The 19,521-nt window shown below is 38.4% G+C and overlaps 3 protein-coding genes across 4 annotated transcripts; 2 read left to right on the forward strand and 1 right to left on the reverse strand.

Moving 5' to 3' along the window:
• The first annotated feature begins 1,741 nt into the window (after positions 1-1,741).
• tor1 (torsin family 1) lies at positions 1,742-7,943 on the forward strand. 2 transcript variants are annotated; one of them, XM_074691205.1, is made up of 5 exons: positions 1,742-2,055; positions 5,099-5,364; positions 5,452-5,627; positions 6,105-6,232; positions 6,307-7,943. In XM_074691205.1, the coding sequence occupies exons 1-5, from the start codon at positions 1,857-1,859 to the stop codon at positions 6,549-6,551; spliced, it is 1,014 nt and encodes a 337-aa protein (XP_074547306.1). In that variant the 5' UTR covers positions 1,742-1,856; the 3' UTR covers positions 6,552-7,943. The 2 variants fall into 2 exon arrangements, with proteins under 2 accessions (XP_074547306.1, XP_074547307.1); XM_074691206.1 differs by lacking the exon at positions 1,742-2,055 and adding an exon at positions 4,107-4,422.
• A 1,892-nt stretch (positions 7,944-9,835) lies between these two features.
• nsa2 (NSA2 ribosome biogenesis homolog (S. cerevisiae)) lies at positions 9,836-12,502 on the reverse strand. Its single transcript, XM_074690413.1, has 6 exons — positions 12,343-12,502; positions 11,117-11,304; positions 10,861-11,011; positions 10,597-10,776; positions 10,298-10,490; positions 9,836-10,132 (listed from the first exon to the last, which is right to left on the reverse strand). Exons 1-6 carry the CDS (start codon positions 12,343-12,345, stop codon positions 10,065-10,067), a joined length of 783 nt encoding a protein of 260 aa, XP_074546514.1. The 5' UTR covers positions 12,346-12,502; the 3' UTR covers positions 9,836-10,064.
• A 191-nt stretch (positions 12,503-12,693) lies between these two features.
• On the forward strand, positions 12,694-19,453 carry gfm2 (GTP dependent ribosome recycling factor mitochondrial 2). The gene is made up of 20 exons (XM_074690104.1): positions 12,694-13,002; positions 13,077-13,161; positions 13,266-13,311; positions 13,407-13,504; positions 13,589-13,714; positions 13,805-13,893; positions 14,012-14,100; positions 14,189-14,249; positions 15,432-15,617; positions 15,700-15,780; positions 15,846-15,994; positions 16,985-17,129; positions 17,219-17,314; positions 17,394-17,580; positions 17,659-17,735; positions 17,833-17,971; positions 18,052-18,231; positions 18,703-18,818; positions 18,905-19,087; positions 19,173-19,453. Exons 1-20 carry the CDS (start codon positions 12,961-12,963, stop codon positions 19,299-19,301), a joined length of 2,304 nt encoding a protein of 767 aa, XP_074546205.1. The 5' UTR covers positions 12,694-12,960; the 3' UTR covers positions 19,302-19,453.
• Positions 19,454-19,521: the final 68 nt, after the last annotated feature.

Below are 19,521 nucleotides of genomic sequence, written 5' to 3' on the forward strand. Positions count from 1 at the left end.
CCAAACTTACACTGTGTCACATGTAGGGTGAGGTAAGACAGGAAACATTTGGTATCCATAAACCATGCTAATGCTGAGAGGGAATATGTAAATACTCAAAGAGGTAAAGAGAGTTCACTCAGGGTACGACCTTAAGACACAAAGGAAAGCGTGCCTCGTCTTGTGTTGTCATAATATTTCCAGAACACGTTAAATCTGCCATTTCAAATGCATCAAGTTAAGTCGTGTCAGGTTTGCAGTATTTATAGCCCAGTATGTTATACATCATCTTAAAGGGCTTTAACAGCCAAAGCAGGAAGGCAGGGGTTCCAGCCTCTGCCAAAGCTTTCTTAGAAGAAAAATCTGGAAAATGTGACTTTTCTTCTTCTTCTTTTTTATTTTTTAGAGCCATTTAAAGCATTTAAAGTAGTAATTAATGTTGACCACTCACTCACGTTAAGCGTTATTACTTCTTTGCATATTATTTGCTTGAAAATCCACGACACCTGTGAATCTTAACAATCCGAGAAGTAGTGCAAAGATTCCACATTTTTTCTCCATATCTGTTTTTTTTCTTTGTTTCTTTCTTTTTTTTGTCATTTCATATTTTGTTGAGTTTTTCAGAAATTTAAAGGAAAAGTTTGTGCATAAGAAAAGTGCAAACATAATTAATATCAACAAACATTTCAAGAGCTTAGCCAACGCAATGTTTATGGGAACATTACAGAATACATATTCATGCTGTGCAACATTTAACAAGTCTGTGATCCTGATTATCATGTTTATTGAGCTGGTAAAAAAAAACTTAGTTCAAGAATTCTTCCTGTGAAAACAACTTTATAAATTTATTGGCGAATAAACACAAAATCAATTATTTTTATTTTCCTTTTTGATGATTACTGTTCTTTTAATAGTTGTATGAATACTTTAAAAAAAAAAAAAAAAAAAAAAACATGACCTGATGAATAAGCATCAATTCCAATGTGTCATATCTGTTGAAATATGTCTGTGACACTGCAACAAACAAAAAAAACTTTTATCGTTTTTCTCTGGGACATTTCTTTTCTTGTTCTATGATTATATCCTGATGTATTTGAAAGTTCACAACTTGTATTAAGTTTACTTTGTTTTCTTTAAATGAATAGATTTGAATTATAGTGTCCTTGTGAAAAGAGAAAGCCTACACGCACTCAAAAGCCAATCTGCGTTGCAGTGCTGCCCTCTAGTGGCAGGTTTGATATATTGCTACTTTTAACAAAAACTATCTGAAAAATTAACAAAAACTTCTAACAACGCTTTTTATCTACCTGCTGGAGATATTTTCGACAGTATTTCAATAACAAATTCCTTTTGAATGTCACTATTTTTTGGTAGTCATATCAGAAAAAAATGAGTAACGGTTTGTTCAAACCACACGTGAATCGCAGGTTGGCGACGTGTCATCTCAGGTCTTCAGAGCCTTCTGTTTCCTGTTTTACAAATTGCTGTATCAGGTTGCATTAAGTTTTATGATAGGAAATAAATATTTTTAGTATCACACTGAGAATGTAGAGGCCTTCAAAAATACTTGTAATTATACGTTAAATCACCTCTTTAATAATATACCATACATTTAATTTATTTTAATTAATTAATTAATTAATTAATTTGTTAAAGGAAAAAGAAAAAAAAAACAATGCTTATGTCTCGGGTTAAAACCCTGCGCAGTTTAAAGTTTTGATTACTTTTCTTAATTTCACCTTTGGACTCTGACGTCATCACGGCTCCATAAGGGGTTGGCATCCACGCAGTACTCCCCTCCAGCTGGTTAACTCCACTTTCGCTAATAGTTCAGCGTTGCCAGTGGCACCAAGTTTTGGTAATTCACATTGAGGGAGATGAAACTAAGGAAGAAACACGTCCTGCTCCTCTGGATGCTCATCTGCTCCGGGATGACGGAAGCCATCGAGCCCATCAGCACCAGCATAGCGGTGGGCATGGCAGCGGCTCTGACTGGGTTTCTAGCCAGCTACCAGAACATTTTCTACTACTTCCATGAGTGCTGCCGACCCGAGTGGATCACACTCAACAAAACAGGTAACTCAGGGCAAACCCAGTCAGCTTCAGATGTGTTCAGTGATTTCCTCATCCTCTCACCTGTTACTTTAAGGTGCTTGTAACGGTTATTAACTAAATGTCTGTCGCGTCGATGCCTCGGTTACATTGTATGTTAGTTACGAGGGTTCTCAGGTTATGTTTTATTGTGTTTTTGTAACTGTAGCCCCTCACAAAGTTGTTTGGATAACGTTTTCTATTTCAATGAAGTTGGCATATTATTCGTCGGCACCCCTGATTCGGTTAGGAACCAGTTCCTGATCCAAAACCTCTTACTTAGAGACCACGTGACTGGGTTAGAATATCTCTACAGACATGTTGGAAAATTGTGTCAAATTCATAAGCACTTCATTTCATTTTTGACAATGCAAGAAGAGTCTTCAGCGCCTTAGTCCTTAAAATGTTATATGATGCAATGTCAACAGACTTTTATTTTACCATGGGGACCAAAGGTGTAAAAAAAGTCTGAAAATATGTTTTGATAAATCTGCAGCGTCACTGAAGATAGTCCTTATCTGACAAGTCTAGGGCTGCGTGCTATACTTACACACCCTAATGCTTTGTCAGTGTGTAATTTAGGGCAATTAAGTTTGCAATAAACCAGTCGACCTTACACACTGTTCCCCACAATGCAAAACACTAATGTTTGTGGGCTTTTTTTTGTCTATCTATTGCTTGTGACACCCTTTTGTCGGCTGATTGTTGCGACATTGGCATGATTAATCTTTACAGCTACAGTACAACACTAATTTGACGGTCTGTTGAATAGGAGTGAGTGTTGTGAAAAACATACTGGTAAATATTGCCACTTCAAATTGTAGAAGAAGTGATACATATCTTACGTGTAACTGTTAGCCTCTAAACCACTTCCTTTTTTTTCAAACTATAGATGGACTTAAAGAGGATATATCATGCTGATCCCTGATTTAATACTTACATATAATATAATAAATTTGAAAACAAGACTTTTCGCCCCCTGAATTTTCAAAAAATGGGATATTGTATTTTTTCTGATATCCTAGAACGAGATTTGATGCCTCTAAAAAAAATAGGTCATTGCCAGATGGCCGCGAGATTTCGACCATCATGACAACACGAGGATCCTTCCTTTTTTTTTTGAGTAATCTGATAAAGCAGCTCCTCCTCTGTGATGTCAGTTAGTCACACAACCACCACCGAGGTATACACCCACCAAGAGCCGAGTTTAAATGTATAAACTATACATGTTACAGTACCGGTTTGACTCACCACACTGAAGCGTCTTGAGATGATCTGTGTCCAGGTGGATTTTCTTCCTCCTGAGCTGCTAAACCGTGCGGGTCTGACTCAGGGTCCAATACAAAAGGACGTATCCTACACTCTGCCATTTTATTAGTGCTATCAATGCCTTACGGGGAAGTTTTGGCAAACAGCAAACTCGCTCGGTCTGCTCCACTCAATGTGGCGATTTTGTAAATACTGCCATGCTGCAAAAACCGCCCCCTGGCTCTACCCCCTCCGCCCCTGTGATAGAACTGACCAATCAGAGCACAAAGGGCTGTGACATTACGAGGTTACTGGAGGTCATTCTGGAAACTGAGCGTTTCAACGAGATCTTCAGAATGGCCTAAAATGAGGATATTGAGAATGCTATTGTGGGGCAATGAAGGAACTAAATGACTTGTACTGAGGGCAGAAATGCTTTACAGGCATCCTAGTCTGGCATAGTGAAAAGGAGAAACAAGCATGATATGTCCCTTAGGTGGTTTCTCCATCAGCTGTACTTTTGTTTTTCAAGACTGAAACAACAATCAAAAGCAGTATGCAGTATGCAGTACCTACTGCATACTAGATAATACATACTCATGTGTATTAAGTGTAGGTTGTTTGGGGAAACCTGGTCTAATGTAGTTTAACCAGAAAAAAAGTGCACAATCTGTCTTTTCGTGTATTTTCTTGTAAATCTGTAGATACTCTTGAGCTGAATGAGGAGCTACGAATAAGATACTAACTTCAGCGTGTAACTGGAGCATAGAAGCTCGATGAACGTTGTCGCGTTTTTATTACGTATGAGGAAGTTCCTCGTTGTACGGATGCTAGCAAGTTAGCTCCTGGTGCAGCTCGGTGTTTTCCGTTTCATTTTAACGGTTTTTAAAACGACTAATGTCGTCAATGAAGTGTTTTCGACAATGAAAGCAAAACATTTGTCTTTGTTGCTGCACGTCTTTCTGATATCCGGTGTACTGGTTAACGCGTTTGATCCGATCACAACAACGGTCGTGATAGGTTGTGGTGCCACTTTGGGTCGGTTTCTCTACACTTATTTACACGAAAGTTGTGATCCAAAATGGATAGCCTTCAATGCAACAGGTGAGTATGTGCAAAATGGATAAATGTGAGTTCGGGTGTGGTGTGAAAATGTAATCTTATAGTGACTAGGTGGGCCAACGGAAAAATGAAAGTGGCCCGGCGTCCCCCGCAAAACAATAAGTCCTGTCTGTTATATGAAAATGTGCACATTTATTCCTAAAATCATAATATTTAGATGTATAATGCAGTCTATGCTGTCGATGTAGATGTAGGAAATAAACTGTTAACATTACGCTGTTGTGGAGTTGCCCCCTTCTCTGTCGGAGTCCAATTTTATTATTATCATTATTACCCATTTATTTTGCTTAGTGTCCTGCTCGGTGTTTGTAATAAGTTATTCACATGAATTGTGGCTTAAAAACCAAAACCAAAACAGAACAAAAAAAAAAGACACTAAAAGGTTTAAAGTTAAAATATTATTACATAATGCCATGCTAAGACACAGGAAAACAAACAGAAAAAAATAGTTTTTTTTAGCGTATTCATTGTCCAAGTCATCTACCAAAATCTATTTGAATTGAAAAATGTTGCCTCTCTTGTCAAATATTTACATGTGATTATTTAATTACAAAACTTAAAATGTAGGATTATTTTTTTAATCAAGTCCCTTATTTGTTTACTCACTTAACCCATAACTATAACCACTCATGTTTTAATGTTGTCGTCCCCTCTATAGGACTCAAAACCGATCTGGAGAGTAAACTCATCGGCCAGCACGTGGCGTCCCGCATCATCCTTAAAGCTGTGACTGGATTCATGAGCAACAGCAACCCGAAGAAGCCCCTTGTGCTCTCTCTGCACGGCTGGACCGGCACAGGGAAGAACTTTGTCAGTCAGCTGATTGCTGAAAACATCTACAAAGAGGGGATGGACAGTAGCTTTGTTCATGTTTTCACATCCGAGCTTCACTTTCCACATGCAAGTCAACTGGAAACCTATAAGGTATGAACTCAAAATCAGATCGTTTTAGATCTGTGAATAGTGATTCCTCCTCAGCTTGGATATGAATGTGTTGTTACTTCTCTCCAGTCTCAGCTCCAGCAGTGGATCAAAGGAAATGTCACCAACTGTGCACAATCCATGTTCATCTTTGATGAGATGGATCAGATGCACCCTGGGCTGATCGACAGCATCAAGCCATACCTGGACTACTACGACAAGTTGGATGGGGTGTCCTACCGGAGGGCTATTTTTATCTTCCTTAGGTAAGAAAGGCTGACCTGCGACGTGTCCCTGCCCCAACTCCTTTCTCTTCAGTTTCCTCCTCTGTCACTGTCTCATTCTCTGGATAAATGTCAGAATAACTTCTTTACTTATCTTTATCTTACTGAATATAATTGATTGATATTAAACATTACTCTCACAATAAATCTGTAAGATGTAAATTTGTTTTAATGTAAAGAGAGTTGACATGTGTGAATATTGATATCAGCACCAGGCCCATATCATACCACATGGGAACACCATACAGTCAGAGTTAAATAGAATAGAATAGAAAATACTTTATTTATCTAAAATAAAATTCAGTAAAAATAATTAGTAAAATTAAAAAAGTTAAGAAAAAGTGAAATAATAATAAATAAATAAATAAATTAATTAATCAATTAATTATTATTTATTAATTAATTAAAAAAAATTAAATTCAGTAAACCTTCATACTTTCACTGTTTTTATCTTCTTAGCAACGCCGGAGGTGACAGTATTGTACAAAAGGCTTTGGATTTCTGGAGAGGAGGACAAAACCGAGAGGAGATCGAGCTCAGAGATCTGGAAACAGATCTTTCTCTCTCGGTGTTCAACAACAAGAAAAGTGAGTATAGATGAAGAGAAAGTTTGTTATCATTCGTTAGACCAGCTCTGACTCTTTTGTTTCTCCTCATGAAGGTGGCTTGTGGCATACAAGTCTGATCGACAAGAACCTGGTGGACTTCTTCGTCCCGTTCCTCCCTCTGGAGTACAGACACGTCGTGCAGTGCGCCATGGCCGAGATGCAAGCCGCTGGAATGCAGCCGGACAAGAGAACAGCTGAACAGTTGGCCGGAGATTTAGTCTACTTCCCCAAAGCAGATCGGGTGTTCTCCGTGAAAGGCTGCAAGACAATAGCAAGCAAGCTGGACTACTACACATAATACCGGCATCTGATGGACGCTACATTTGAACACTATGTGCACTTTTTTTATACGAGGACTTGTGATGAAGTCCAGCCTGTGTGCCCCTGAGGTCAGGTGGAGGATTTCAGGCCGTCTGCGACACTGCTTCTCGCTTACACTGAATGAAGAGGCTGATGAAGAGCGCCGTGCCAGTCCGATGAAAAATTAACAAGACTGGAAAGGCTACCCTGTCCTGATTAAGGAGCTTTTATGTTCCAGGACAAAGAGCCTGAGATGGTTTTGTGCTCCTGAGGTGTCTTTCCATCAGAAAAACTGTGAATTTCGCTGTCCATGTGCATTTGTTTTTAAATGTTTACTCCACGGATGTGGATTACTGGAAACACCCTGCCTTAACTTTTATCAAACTTTCTTTTTTTCTTCATTTTTATAGCTCTGAGGTCTTAAAATCTGTCCTTTGTACATACACAGTCACAGTTACACAATGCTAAGGTGCAGAATTGCTGGTAACAGAAAAAAAGAGCAGTGCACAAATTGAATCTTATGCCAACACATTTTTAAAAGAGTTGATGTTTCGACGAAAAAAGAAATGATTTAAAAATATGTAGTGATTAAAAAAACTCCCTGTATTGTACTTTTAATTTCTTATTTGGATAATATGTCACATTAAAGCTCCTCAGAGGAACATGAGTGTGGTGCCGACTTTGGCGCCTCCTCTGGACAAAGTAGGAACATGATGCTAATTGCTGTCCTTGACCAGTACATGTGTGCATAATGTTTTCTGGGCAGTATTTCTTAATGTTTCTGATTTAAAGAAGGATTTTCTGCAGCATATTGGTAATTTAGGTGTCTGACATACCCCTGGTAGACTTTCAGGCACTTAAACTTCATAGAAATCATCAGTCTTCTCTCTGGTCGCATGCTCGCTTTTAGGTCATAAAGAGACAGACGTATTACTTTTGCTTTTTTGCATTATTTGCTAAAAAAAAAACTCACAGGAGCTTTAAAAATAGATTTGTAAACACTGTTATTTCCATGAATTTCAGTGTACCTACCTATGTTGTAAATTTGCCTTACGGTTGTTCACACCGTCATAATAACTTGACTGTAGCTACATTGAGACACTGTGTATATACTCAGGATGGTAAACTCTCAACACTCTGAAACAAATTTTCAGCCTTTTTTTTTTTAAATTCCAACACGACATTTTCAGAATACACTAAAAACAAACAGTAAAGAAATGTTTTGCTTGATGGTCAGTATGTGGTTATTTGTGCCATGGTCATGAACCTTGTACCTTAAGAGTGTGAGAGAAAGCTGCTGACCAGGATGGAAAACAGAAACTGTGGCGAGCGTCTTTTCAGCTGTACAAACACCAGAACAAAAATCACAAAATAAAATTTTTAAATTTTCTTTTCTTGTCACTGATGCTTGTGCAATCTCCCATATGTTTCTTGCTTCTTTAGATGGAGCATCTGCCCAACCAAATGTTAGCCCTCGAAGCATCATTCTGACATTTAATTACAGAAGTTATTTATATTTTACACATGGATACAAAAGACTGGATGTTCATGCTGAGCATTAGCAAATTTTCAAACTGCTACATATTCATACATGGTAGACATCCCAGAATCTGTGGGCCTCAAACACCAATGTCTACCTGTAGCTCTGCCCTTCACAGGCCTAGCCAATCAGAGGGAGGAGAGTTTCAGAAAATGGTGTTTTTTTCTGTAAATCATTTAAAGCTACTACAGTAAAACAACAAAAGAGACAGGGTATGTTAATTTTCAGGTGTCATGTTGTCCTCCTGATGGCTTTGCATCATTTTAAGCTGAAAAGTTCTTTATTTATATCAGACCAGTGTCTCGGAAAAACTCTTATGTCAGCCTCTGTCTAAAATATTTAATTTAAGCCATTTCTTTAGAGTCTGTTAGAGCCCAAAACGTTACAATGACCTGAAATGAAATAAAATAAAATAATTTTATAAAACCTGAAATTTCATAACTGACCAAAATTTAACAAAAGCGCTGAGCCGGAAATATAATAAAATGTTAGAAAACCACAAATTTATTTATTTTTTTTGCCTAAAATGTTACAATTTGTAACATTTTTGGTCATTTGTTACACTTTGGGTTTTATAACTTTCTTTAAAATTACATTTCGGGCTCAGTGCTTTTGTTACAGTATCAACCAGATGTTACATTTCAGGTTTTTTCACATTCTACAACCCAGCACTCTGGAAGCCTCACCCACTGTTGCCAAACTACACCGTTGTCTTACACCATCTAAAACAAAAAGTTAGGAAATACAGCCCCCTTTTGTGAAATATATGAAGAAAAAAAGAAACAAAATGCTATTAAAAGTGGGTGTTAATAGGCTCTTGATTTTTCAAATAGAGTTTTAACCACCCACTGTCAATTAAATTTATCTGCACCCAAGGATAAACCAAAACACAAACTGCATACTGGATCACTAGTAGTCAAAACCTTATTGAACAGACTGTTAGAACAATCTCTGCAAACCTTTTTAATGTGTGATTTTGAGGATGTAGTCAGACCTAGAAGCTGCATTTGCAATATTTAAAGTGGCTTTTGAAATTTGATGAAATAGAAGTTACACAACAATCAAATAGCTTACAACACACTACTGTGCAAAGGGCAGTTTGACGTTCAAGGCTAAACTAAGAAAGGGAAGAGCGGTGAAGTCTGGTGTGTTGAGATTTTCCTGCAAGGTTTTATTTTTCTGCCATAGAAGTGAAACATTAAACATTAAGCTGGAGTGAGGTTCAGACATGTGAAACGTATGAACAACTACAGGATAAAAAAAAAGGGTCGAGGCTCATGAGCAAAAATCTGCAGACTGTCAGTTTTAGAAGTCAGTGAATTATGAAAACACACTGTTCTGATTAAACACAACATAAAATCAATTTAGCTAATTATGAAGGAGCCAGTTCTCTACTGAGTAAAACCAGACCACCACCTGAAGGAACTTTAAGAAATACCCCCCACAACTCAAGGGATTTGTGAGAAAGATATCTATGGTAACTTGTAACAGCCTGTTTATTTCTTAAAAACATATTCAAAGGCAGACTGGATTTATTTATTCAAATATGGAAAAGGCTGGAGTAACATTTATCTTGCAGGGTCATTGAGTTTAAATACTAATTCATTATGTAATTTTTGACCAAAATAGAACAGCATAGTTTCTACGTGTCTAAAACATGAGGAAGCAACAAGGATCTGTGTTGCTGTCCTATTGTTAGAATAGTTTTATAAAAACATGAGAAGAAAATGACAAACATCTGGTGTAGTATCAAGTTTATTTATATCACATTTTACAGTCATTACCATGTTTTCTTTCCTTAGATCCTCCCGTTACAAAAAGATTTTTCCAGGTGCAACATTGGTGATCTTTTTGTTGTTCCGTTGTTGTAAAGGCCGTTGCAAGCTGCGTCTTTGTGGTGTTTGTTGTTCTCAAGACGCCTCGTGTACAAATAAGAGTCACCAGGCACAGTCTATAGAAAGGTCAAGAGTCTTATACGAGCAGAACTGCGTTTATACAGCCGTCGTTTTCTGGGTTATTTGTCACCTGGGCATATTTACCTACGGAGAGAAAGAAATGGTTTGATTGATTCATTTCCTTGTCCACAAACTTTCTGTTTAATGTTGTGTAGTAACATTTCAGTTTGATATGTTGTTGATGAAAATGTTTGTGAATTAGCTACAGAAATGTGGATGACACTGAATGATAAACAGAAGAGGACTCACCCCAGATAACTTTTCCTCCTTGTGTTACTAAGCCCAGCTCACTGACGTTGACCTCTACAACTGTTCCTTTTGTGATCACTCCCAGAGACGTGTAGAGTGGTGAGGATGGATTCTTCTTCACACCGAGGATGGGAAGGCAGAACGTGGCTTTAAGCTCTGGATGTGTGACGTGAGCCTTCTTAAAACGCAAACCCTGAGGTGAAAAAAAAAGAAAAACGTCACATATTTAATAGAACTGCACAATTCTTGGACAGAAATCTTAGGTGCATGTAAGGATGTTGCTGACATAGTTATCCTACCATGGGTCTGATGAAACGCTCGTATTTGGGAGGTTTACGGGTGAAGCCGTCGCCAACAAAGCAAACTTTGGTGACCATTCTCTTCCAGGCCTTCTTCTGCCTCTTTCCGGTCTTGATGACTTTAAGCACTTCAGTTTCTCCCTGTGCCCGCACCTTTGGCAGCGGTACCTCCCATTTGCCCTACACAAACATTTTCCAAAAACATTATTTCTAATAGTTTAGGTCCAAAAGGTGCTGAAAGACTGCAGATTTCGAGGTACTTACAGCTTTTTCTTTCCTCTTCTGTTTGATCATGTTGGACAGAACCTTAGCACGGGACTGTCCTTCTCTGTCCAACAGGTAGGCTGGCACTGCTCCCTCAGGGGTCTTATCATCGTTCTTCTGTTTGGTCTTCCTCTGTTCGTGCATTTTGATCCTAAGAAGGAACATGTCAGAATTTTTTTTAACAGTTCTTTAGTTTTTGATTTGCTTTCACCCATGAAGATAAGCTACGTTTTTTTGCTGCTGTATCATCACTCACGTCTTCTTCATCTGGATCTTCTCAGCATGTCTCTGTTTGTGGTACAGTTTGGCCTTCAAACCGATCAGCTTCCTGGCTTTCTGGGAGCGCTCGTGGGCCTCACGGCTTTCCTTCTTCCTTTTCTTTTCATGGTGGTCCAGGCGGTAGCCATGCCGCTTGCGATGTAACTCAATGTGCTCGTTCTGAGGCTACAAAGGAAAAAGAGAAAAAATGTTTCAACTCAGAAAATCAGATTTAAGCTGATAGAAATTTTATTTCTTTCTTCAGATTTTAATGTAAAAATTTTCAGTTAACTAACTCGAGAGAAAAATATGGACACAGTGCATTTCTCTCAGTAAAAAATGGCTACATCAGTAGACAATTGTGGCTTTTATATAGCAAATACTTTATTTTCCCATCAACTACTACCAGCAACTACTGTTCTACTATTTCTAATTAAAACTTAAACAGTTACATCATTGACAACCCGAGGCATAATTAAAGAAAAAAAACTCATATTCCAAATTACACAACAAAGAAAATATTAAACCAAGAACAAAATTAACCTGTTAAAAATATGGTGATCTTTCTTTCTTTACTGAAATACATTTCTACAATCAATAAAATATGTAATATGACAAAGCCTCTACCTACAATGAAATGAAAATAAAAATGACAAAAATTCAAAACGTGAAAGTTTGGTGCTTCCTCAGTTTGAAATAATAGATAATAAATACACCTTGGTTACAAACAGGGGTGTTAACTGGCAGATGCTGATATGATGAACAATAAATGATTTAATTTCCTAAGTTTTAAATCTTTATAGTTTATAAGTAATCAAAAGTCAGTGAAAGTAGGTTTTAAACTGTGTAGATGGCTTCCCATTCCAGGTGAAAAAGGCATATTTAAGCGACCTACGGTTCTCACAATAATCTAATGCCACACACTGGACATGTTACAACATGTTACTGCAACACAGATGTGCGAATACGCTACACTTGACGGCCTTCAAACCATCTAAATCGAATTCAAGGACTGTTAATACGAGCATTAACATAATAAAACGAAATCAAATTTCCACTGAGCTCTATTCTGACTGTATCAATGCCATTTAAAAACAGTAAACAAAACTACGACGGAGCAGCACGGCCACATGTCAGCCAAAGCTAATGCTAACACAGTATGCTACGCTGCTAAACTGTCTTTAAAAGCTCATAGAATAAAATCAAACTCGATTTTTCTCTTACCATTTTGTGTTGTGATGGTTGTGTATCTCACTCAATACGTCGAAGGTGGTTTCAGTTGGTAAAACTGGAAGTATTTTGGTGTTATACTTAAGGCTGGGGTAGCTTTTGATGTTATTTTCCCCGTAGCCGTTACTCAAAGGAAGTACGTCAGTGTGACGTACTCGGTTGTACGTTAGCTTAACAAGAACGGCTTCAGGTTACAAAAACAAAACCGTGATATGTACATTAAATAATGAAATAAACGTAATTTTATGTACTTATATATTATTATTTAATAGTATTGAAATTAAATTGTGACATTTAAGTTTTTTCTATTTTTTTTGTTCATGCCAAGAACGTTAGCTTCACGCACTCGTTTCTGGGGACTTATTTTGGAGCCGTGCCTTATGAAAGTGTGACATTTGAAGGATTTGGTTGTTTTGAGGGATATTTCAACCCTGTAATATTAAATGAAACAAGCACTTATTCATAATTTCGAGCTACCCGTCTCCCTGAATGTATTATTTTATGTAAAGAGGTGACGATACAAAAACTGGAGCGACTGACTGTTTAGTAGTTCCACTATGTTTCGTAAAGGAAAATACTTGTGAAGGAGAGGAGAGAAAGATTTATTAAAACATGTCTGCTGGTGCTTCTTGGACATTGAACAGAATGATTTGGGTAAGACATAATTTTACAAAGTATCACTGTCATCATTCTGCACTACCTTCATAACGTGTTATTGTCATTAACAGGGAAGGCACCTGTTAACTGCTGGACTCCAGTGCTACAGATGCAGAGTGAGCTGGCATGTTAAAAGACATTACAGCTTCCTTCCAGGTAAGCTGTTTTACAACCAAATCCTAATAATTACACACACTTTAATGCAATTCAATTTGATTCCCTGAGATTATCCTGATCACACTTCATGTTCTCTGTCCTAGATGATGTAAAATCTTTGAGATCTGTGGTCAATCCTGATATATCAAAGTAAGTAATGAAAATATGCATGCATTCACTACTTGTAAATGTTATTAAGTTGCAGCAATACTTTGTGTCAACATGAGTTGTATATTTTCCTCCAGGATCAGAAATATCGGCATCATGGCACACATTGATGCAGGAAAGACAACAACCACAGAGAGAATGCTTTACTACTCTGGTTATACCAGAGCACTAGGAGGTGAGTAATGTGCTAAAAACATCATTACTGACACACTACCAGTAATTTTCTGGTCTTTTTGATTTATTTCTCTGTTTCTTTCAGATGTGGATGATGGGGATACGGTCACAGATTTCATGGCTCAAGAAAGGGAGCGTGGCATCACCATACAGTCGGCAGCTGTCACATTTGACTGGAAGAAACACAGAATAAATCTTATAGACACCCCAGGTAGGAACAGGGTTTTTGTGAGGACGAAAAATTACCAGGGAATTAAGTAATGAGTTAGATTTTACAGCCTGCGTATGTGTGTGATTACAGGACACGTCGACTTCACACTTGAGGTTGAGCGAGCCCTTCGTGTTCTCGATGGGGCTGTTGCAGTGTTTGATGCTTCAGCTGGTGTCGAGGTGAATGCAGAGCCTTTAAACTGCAACCTCCTGTTTGCATAAAAGCCGTGCAGGTGATCGTATTTTCTCATCAAAAATCTGGATCAGTGTCATCCTGAAAAATCCTGCTTTCCAACAGGCTCAGACTCTGACTGTGTGGAGACAAGCAGAGAAGCACCATGTCCCGTGTGTGTGTTTCCTGAACAAGATGGATAAGCCCACAGCAAAGTGAGTGAAGGAAAGTCTGCCAATATAACATAATCTTTCTAAAAAAAAAAAAAAAAAAACATTTTTTTTTTCTCCCTCTTCTCTCCAGCCTCAGTTTCTCTATAGAGAGCATAAAGCAGAAGTTGAAAGCCAATCCGATCCTGCTGCAGGTGAGCCTTTTAATGCTAAAAAGTAGACAAAAATGATGATTATTAAAAATGTATGACTGTGACTGGTTTAGCAGGAGCATTTTATAAGCGGTTTAAAAATGTAAGTTAATGAAGTTGTTCCTGTTAATTAACTGAGTGGTTTTCAGGATAATGGCTCATTTAATTCAATTTAATTTGATAATTTAATTTAACTTTATTAATTGAATTGAATTGAATTGAATTGAATTGAATTATTTAATTTGATAGATTAATCTTATAATTTGCTTTAATTTTACTTTATTTTATTAATTTAATTTAATCAAAATAATTGTTTTAATTTCATAATTTTATTTAAGTGTTTTTAAATATTTAAGTTTATTTAATTATTTAATTGTATTTAAATATGTTCAATTTGATTTGATTTAATTAATTGAATTGAATTGCATTTATTTATTTTTTGAATTTGATTTAATTTTATTTTATTTGATAATTTTATTTTATTTCATTTTATTATTTAATTTACAGGGACAATGCATATTTATCGACATTTTAGAAAATATGTCAGAGTTAGCCAAAAGGCCAGTTTTTTTTATCTCTAGTCCTCTGCCAGATGTTAAAGTAGGCAACCTAAAAAGCACAATATAAAATAAAACAGAGCAGAATTAAATTAATGCAGAGTCAGTTACTAGAAAAAAATCACATCCTAATGTTAAACATTACTAGGATCTGAGAGAGAAAAAAAAGGAAGAAAAAAAATACAGAAGGGTAAATAACCATAGATATGAGACACATGCAAGACAAAAAAGAAACTGCATTATGTTTTCAAATCATGCATATAAAGAAACAACAGAAAAACACAAAGGACAAAGCCATGCAAATTAGACACAAGGCACACCAAGGTTTTGTTTATTGAGGACACTAAACAGATCTATACCAAAGCATGTGATTAATAAAGTAAAGCAGGCATAAGCAGGTTGAGCGGCATTAGATAGGACATAATACAATCATGTAGTGCACATGCAACTTATATAGTAAAGGAAACAAAAAAAAGGGAATGTAACACAGCACAGGAGCAGAATATACAGTCAGCTCTAGCATGCACCAGTTGTTTATGCAACACAAGGTAAATTCACAGAAAGGAATATGATACAGGACTGTAATATACACACATACAAACCCTGAAGTGTGTCTCTCATTTTCTAGATTCCTGTTGGCAGTGGTAAAACCTTCTCCGGTGTGGTTGACCTGTTAACCAGCCAGAAGTTAATCTGGAAGCAAAGATCCATGGACGAGGATGGACGGCTATTTGAAAGCAAACCTTTTAACCCCTCAGTGGAGCCTGAGCTCTTGCAGGAAGTCACCGAGGCCAGGACGGCTTTAATTGAGCAGGTACCCTTCATCACATTAACAGATCATTTAAATGTAGAAATAAAAGAAATTCCTGGTTTTACCTTCAGCTTTTCATTCCTAGGTTGCCGATTTGGACGATGAGTTTGCCGAGCTGCTCCTAACTGACTTTGGAGACAATTTTGATGCCGTTCCTGCTGTCAGAGTAAGCCGTTATTTTCCTAGAAGAATAGCTTTGAAGCAAAATAAACTGTGCTGATGTTTCTCCAGCTGCAGGAGGCTGTGCGGCGGGTGACTCTGGCGCGTAAAGGTGTGCCAGTCCTCTGTGGGAGCTCTTTGAAAAACAAAGGTGTTCAGCCTCTTCTGGACGCCATCAACTCGTACCTGCCTGCACCAGATGAACGACACCATGACCTGGTGTGAGTGACAAACAATCATATCTAACTTCAGCTTTTATAGCACTCAGTTACAGCTGAATCTTAAGTATGACAGGGTTGAGGTTCTGGTTGGGGGGGACTTTAGGATCTTTCTTATTTCTCTGCTTAAGGCCAATAAAATCCATCAAGGCTTGTTGAGTAGCCCTCTTAGAGACAGGAACAAAATATACACTTACATAAACACTAATCAGTTCACTGGCCATTTCATTAGACACACCTGTCCAACTGCTCATTAAAAAAAAAGAAAAAAAGAAAATAGAAAGAAAAAAAAGGAAAAAAAGGAGATAAAAAAGAAAAACAAGGGGGGACAAAATAAAAAAAGAAAGAAAAAAGAAAAAGAAAGAAAAAAAGGGAAAAAAGAAGAAAAAGAAAAAAAGAGAAAAAGGAAAAAGAAAAAAAGAAAGGAAAAAAGAAAAACAAGGGGGGACAAAAGAAAAAAAAGGAAAAGAAATAAGAGAAAAAAGGGGAAAAAAAAACAGAAAAAAGGGAAAAAGGGAAAAAAAGAAAAAGAAGAAAAAAGAAAAAAAAACACAGCCTACCTGAGTATTGTTGCTGACCATGTCCATCCCTTTATGAGCACAGTGTACCCATCTTCTGATGGCTACTTCCAGCAGGATAACGCTCCATGTCATAAAGCTGGAATCATCTCAGACTGCTTTCTTCAACATGACAATGAGTTCCCTGTACTCAAATGTCCTCCACAGTCCCCAGATCTCAATCCAATAGAGCACCTTTGGGATGTGGTGGAACGGGAGATTCTCATCATGGATGTTCAGCCCACAAATCTGTAGCAACTGTGTGATGCTATCATGTCAATATGGAGGAAACTCTGAGGAATATTTCTAGTATCTTGTCGAATCTATGCCACCAAGGATTAAGGCAGTTCTAAAGGCTAGTCCTTCATAGCCTCTGTTTCATGTTCATTGCTTTTCAGGCCGTAATCTGTGTCTTTGCTTCATCATTCACTTCCAGACGCTGGTATAAGGATGACTTGTGTGCTCTGGCCTTTAAAGTCCTCCATGACAAGCAGCGTGGCCCCTTGGTGTTTCTGAGGATTTACTCTGGCACCTTGAAGCCTCAGAGTGCAGTCCACAACATAAACAGGAATAGCGTGCAAGTATTAACAGGACGGACCTTTCACACCAAGAAGTATCCTCCAGAATTATGAGTATGAGGTTTGTTTTCCTCATGTTTTTCTGTAGTGAGCGAATAAGCAGGCTGCTGGTGCCATTTGCAGATCAACATGTAGAAATCCCTTCAATGACGGCCGGAAACATTGCTCTGACTGTCGGACTGAAGCAGGTAAAACATCATTTCCCCAGGTTGTCGTTTTAAGATTTTCCCCTTGGAGAGTTTTGATTTCCTCCCATTTTGACTCCAGACTGTCACAGGAGACACCATAGTTTCATCAAAATCATCTGCAGCAGCTGCAGCACGTCGAGCCCAGAATGACGGAAAGGCAGGGAAGAAACACAAAGACCAAGTCAGTGTGATCCTCTCAGGGGTGGAGGTCCCTGATCCTGTCTTCTTCTGCACCATAGAGCCTCCAACCATGGCCAAACAGGCTGGTCAGTCACAGTGATTACTTTATTTCACATGCATCTGCAACTTTTTTAACACTCCTGCTGTTTTTCTCTTCCTAAAAGATCTCGACAATGCCCTCAACTGCCTCCAGAGAGAAGACCCCAGCCTCAAAGTGAGAGTCGACCCTGATTCTGGTCAGGTAATCCCATCATTGGATTAGTCGGGACTTTCTTCAGTCAGGTCACCTTCCTCAGTGACTCAGCTTTATTTGTGTCGCTCTGTCCTTTCCTGTCTAGACTGTTTTATGTGGGATGGGGGAGCTGCACATCGAGATCATTCACGATCGGATCAGAAGAGAATACGGCATCGAGACTTACCTTGGACCGCTGCAGGTGGCCTACAGGGAAACCATCCTCCAGGAAGTCTCAACAACAGGTTCGTTGGCGTCAGCTACACATGAAGGCAGATTAATTTCTAATCACCCACTCTCTCGAATTGTTTCCCTTTTGATACAGATACGCTGGATCGTACTGTCGGGGACAGAAGACACGTCGTTACCGTGGGGCTGACTGTCCAACCTGTGGACACTTTTTCTGGGTCGCGTAAGATCGCTTTCACGGAGGAACTGGGGGAACAGCTGTCTCCAGAAGTTAAAGAGGCGGCAGAGAATGGAGTAAACAGCTCATATCTACAAGGTAACATCATGCAAGACACATCAATATGACATAATTAAGGGTTACAAACACTTAGCTCCAAGCTAACACTAGTGTCAGCTGAGCTAGCATGGTGCATTAGCAATTCACTGTCACAGTTATTAGAACTAAAAAGTATTGGGATGATTTGGCTGCTAATTCCATGTTTCCTGCTATATCCTCTGCCCTGTCTTCTCTGAAAGTAGCATAAAAAAAGTCCCATAAATTAAGCTTAAAATGTGTGGATGCTAATTTTGGCTAGCAAAAAAAAGGGCATATCATGGGCATTTTTCAGGATACTTTGTTGGCAAGGATACCCTACTTTATGATCTTTTTTTACAACAGGCTCTCTTGCTATAGCTACGACTTATAACAAGCTTTCACGGTTAAGAAGACGAAATGTTTACTTTGCGTCAAGAAGGACCTGAACCCAATGAAGTGCTAACTGTTCTTCATACATCCTTCTCCCTTCAGGTCCATTGTTGGGTTATCCTCTGTTGGGTGTATCTACACTCATCCAGAGCGTCACCATGGAGCCAGGAACGTCTCACGCCATGGTGTCTGCTTGTGTCTCGCGCTGCATGCTCAAGGTAGCAGCTTCCTGTGTCTCGACACCAAACTGCAGGTTTGTAAGTTATCAACAAATCAACCAACACTTCTGTTTCTGTGGACACAGGCCCTGAAACTCGCAGGAGGTCAGGTCCTGGAGCCTGTGATGTCCCTGGAGGTGACTGTCGGAGAAGAGCAGTTAAGCTCCGTGCTGGGGGACTTGGCCCAAAGGCGAGGAACCGTCAGAGACATCCAGAGTCGCCATGACAACAAGGTGCTGCTGGCGACTGTGCCACTGGCGGAAATGATGGTGAGACGGCGTTCACTCTAAAAATGTGTGCAGCTTTGTTTAGCACTTACTACTCCTTGGTGTTAATGTCTGTTTCTCTTTAAAGGGTTATTCCACTGATTTACGAACACTGACATCTGGTAATGCTACTTTCTCTTTGGAGCTGGACACGTATGAGGCCATGAACCCCCAGGACCAGAGAACCCTCATTAAACGGATGTCTGGTCTGCTTTGATCTTCCAGTCCAACACTGGGAAAACTGGGCCAATGGACTTCTAAAACTGCTCTTTATAGTATGGACACAAAAGGAAGTAATGTATCGAATTCAGAGCAAGCTACAAAATAAATTTCTGGAGGATTATTTCTCTGCTTTGTTTTAAAAGGAAGGAACAACAGATATTTAAAATTGTACAATTTTATTCACAATCATACCAACATTGATAAAAAACAAAGAG

This window comes from Halichoeres trimaculatus, unplaced genomic scaffold, assembly GCF_033239565.1.
Source record: "Halichoeres trimaculatus isolate MK-OKI-2021-1 unplaced genomic scaffold, fHalTri1.1 fHalTri1_scaffold_16, whole genome shotgun sequence".
Taxonomy (NCBI): domain Eukaryota; kingdom Metazoa; phylum Chordata; class Actinopteri; order Labriformes; family Labridae; genus Halichoeres; species Halichoeres trimaculatus.

Bases quoted from the DNA above. Each gene is read 5' to 3' on its own strand.
- tor1 (XM_074691205.1), top strand. From the start codon at position 1,857: ATGAAACTAAGGAAGAAACACGTCCTGCTCCTCTGGATGCTCATCTGC. The intron at 5,628-6,104 runs GTAAGAAAGGCT...TTATCTTCTTAG, and splicing joins GCTATTTTTATCTTCCTTAG to CAACGCCGGAGGTGACAGTA. The intron at 6,233-6,306 runs GTGAGTATAGAT...CTCCTCATGAAG, and splicing joins GGTGTTCAACAACAAGAAAA to GTGGCTTGTGGCATACAAGT.
- nsa2 (XM_074690413.1), bottom strand. The intron at 10,777-10,860 runs GTAAGTACCTCG...ATGTTTGTGTAG, and splicing joins AGAAGAGGAAAGAAAAAGCT to GGCAAATGGGAGGTACCGCT. The intron at 10,491-10,596 runs GTAGGATAACTA...TTTTCACCTCAG, and splicing joins AGCGTTTCATCAGACCCATG to GGTTTGCGTTTTAAGAAGGC.
- gfm2 (XM_074690104.1), top strand. From the start codon at position 12,961: ATGTCTGCTGGTGCTTCTTGGACATTGAACAGAATGATTTGG. The intron at 15,618-15,699 runs GTACCCTTCATC...TTTCATTCCTAG, and splicing joins GGACGGCTTTAATTGAGCAG to GTTGCCGATTTGGACGATGA. The intron at 17,130-17,218 runs GTATTAACAGGA...TTCTGTAGTGAG, and splicing joins TAAACAGGAATAGCGTGCAA to CGAATAAGCAGGCTGCTGGT.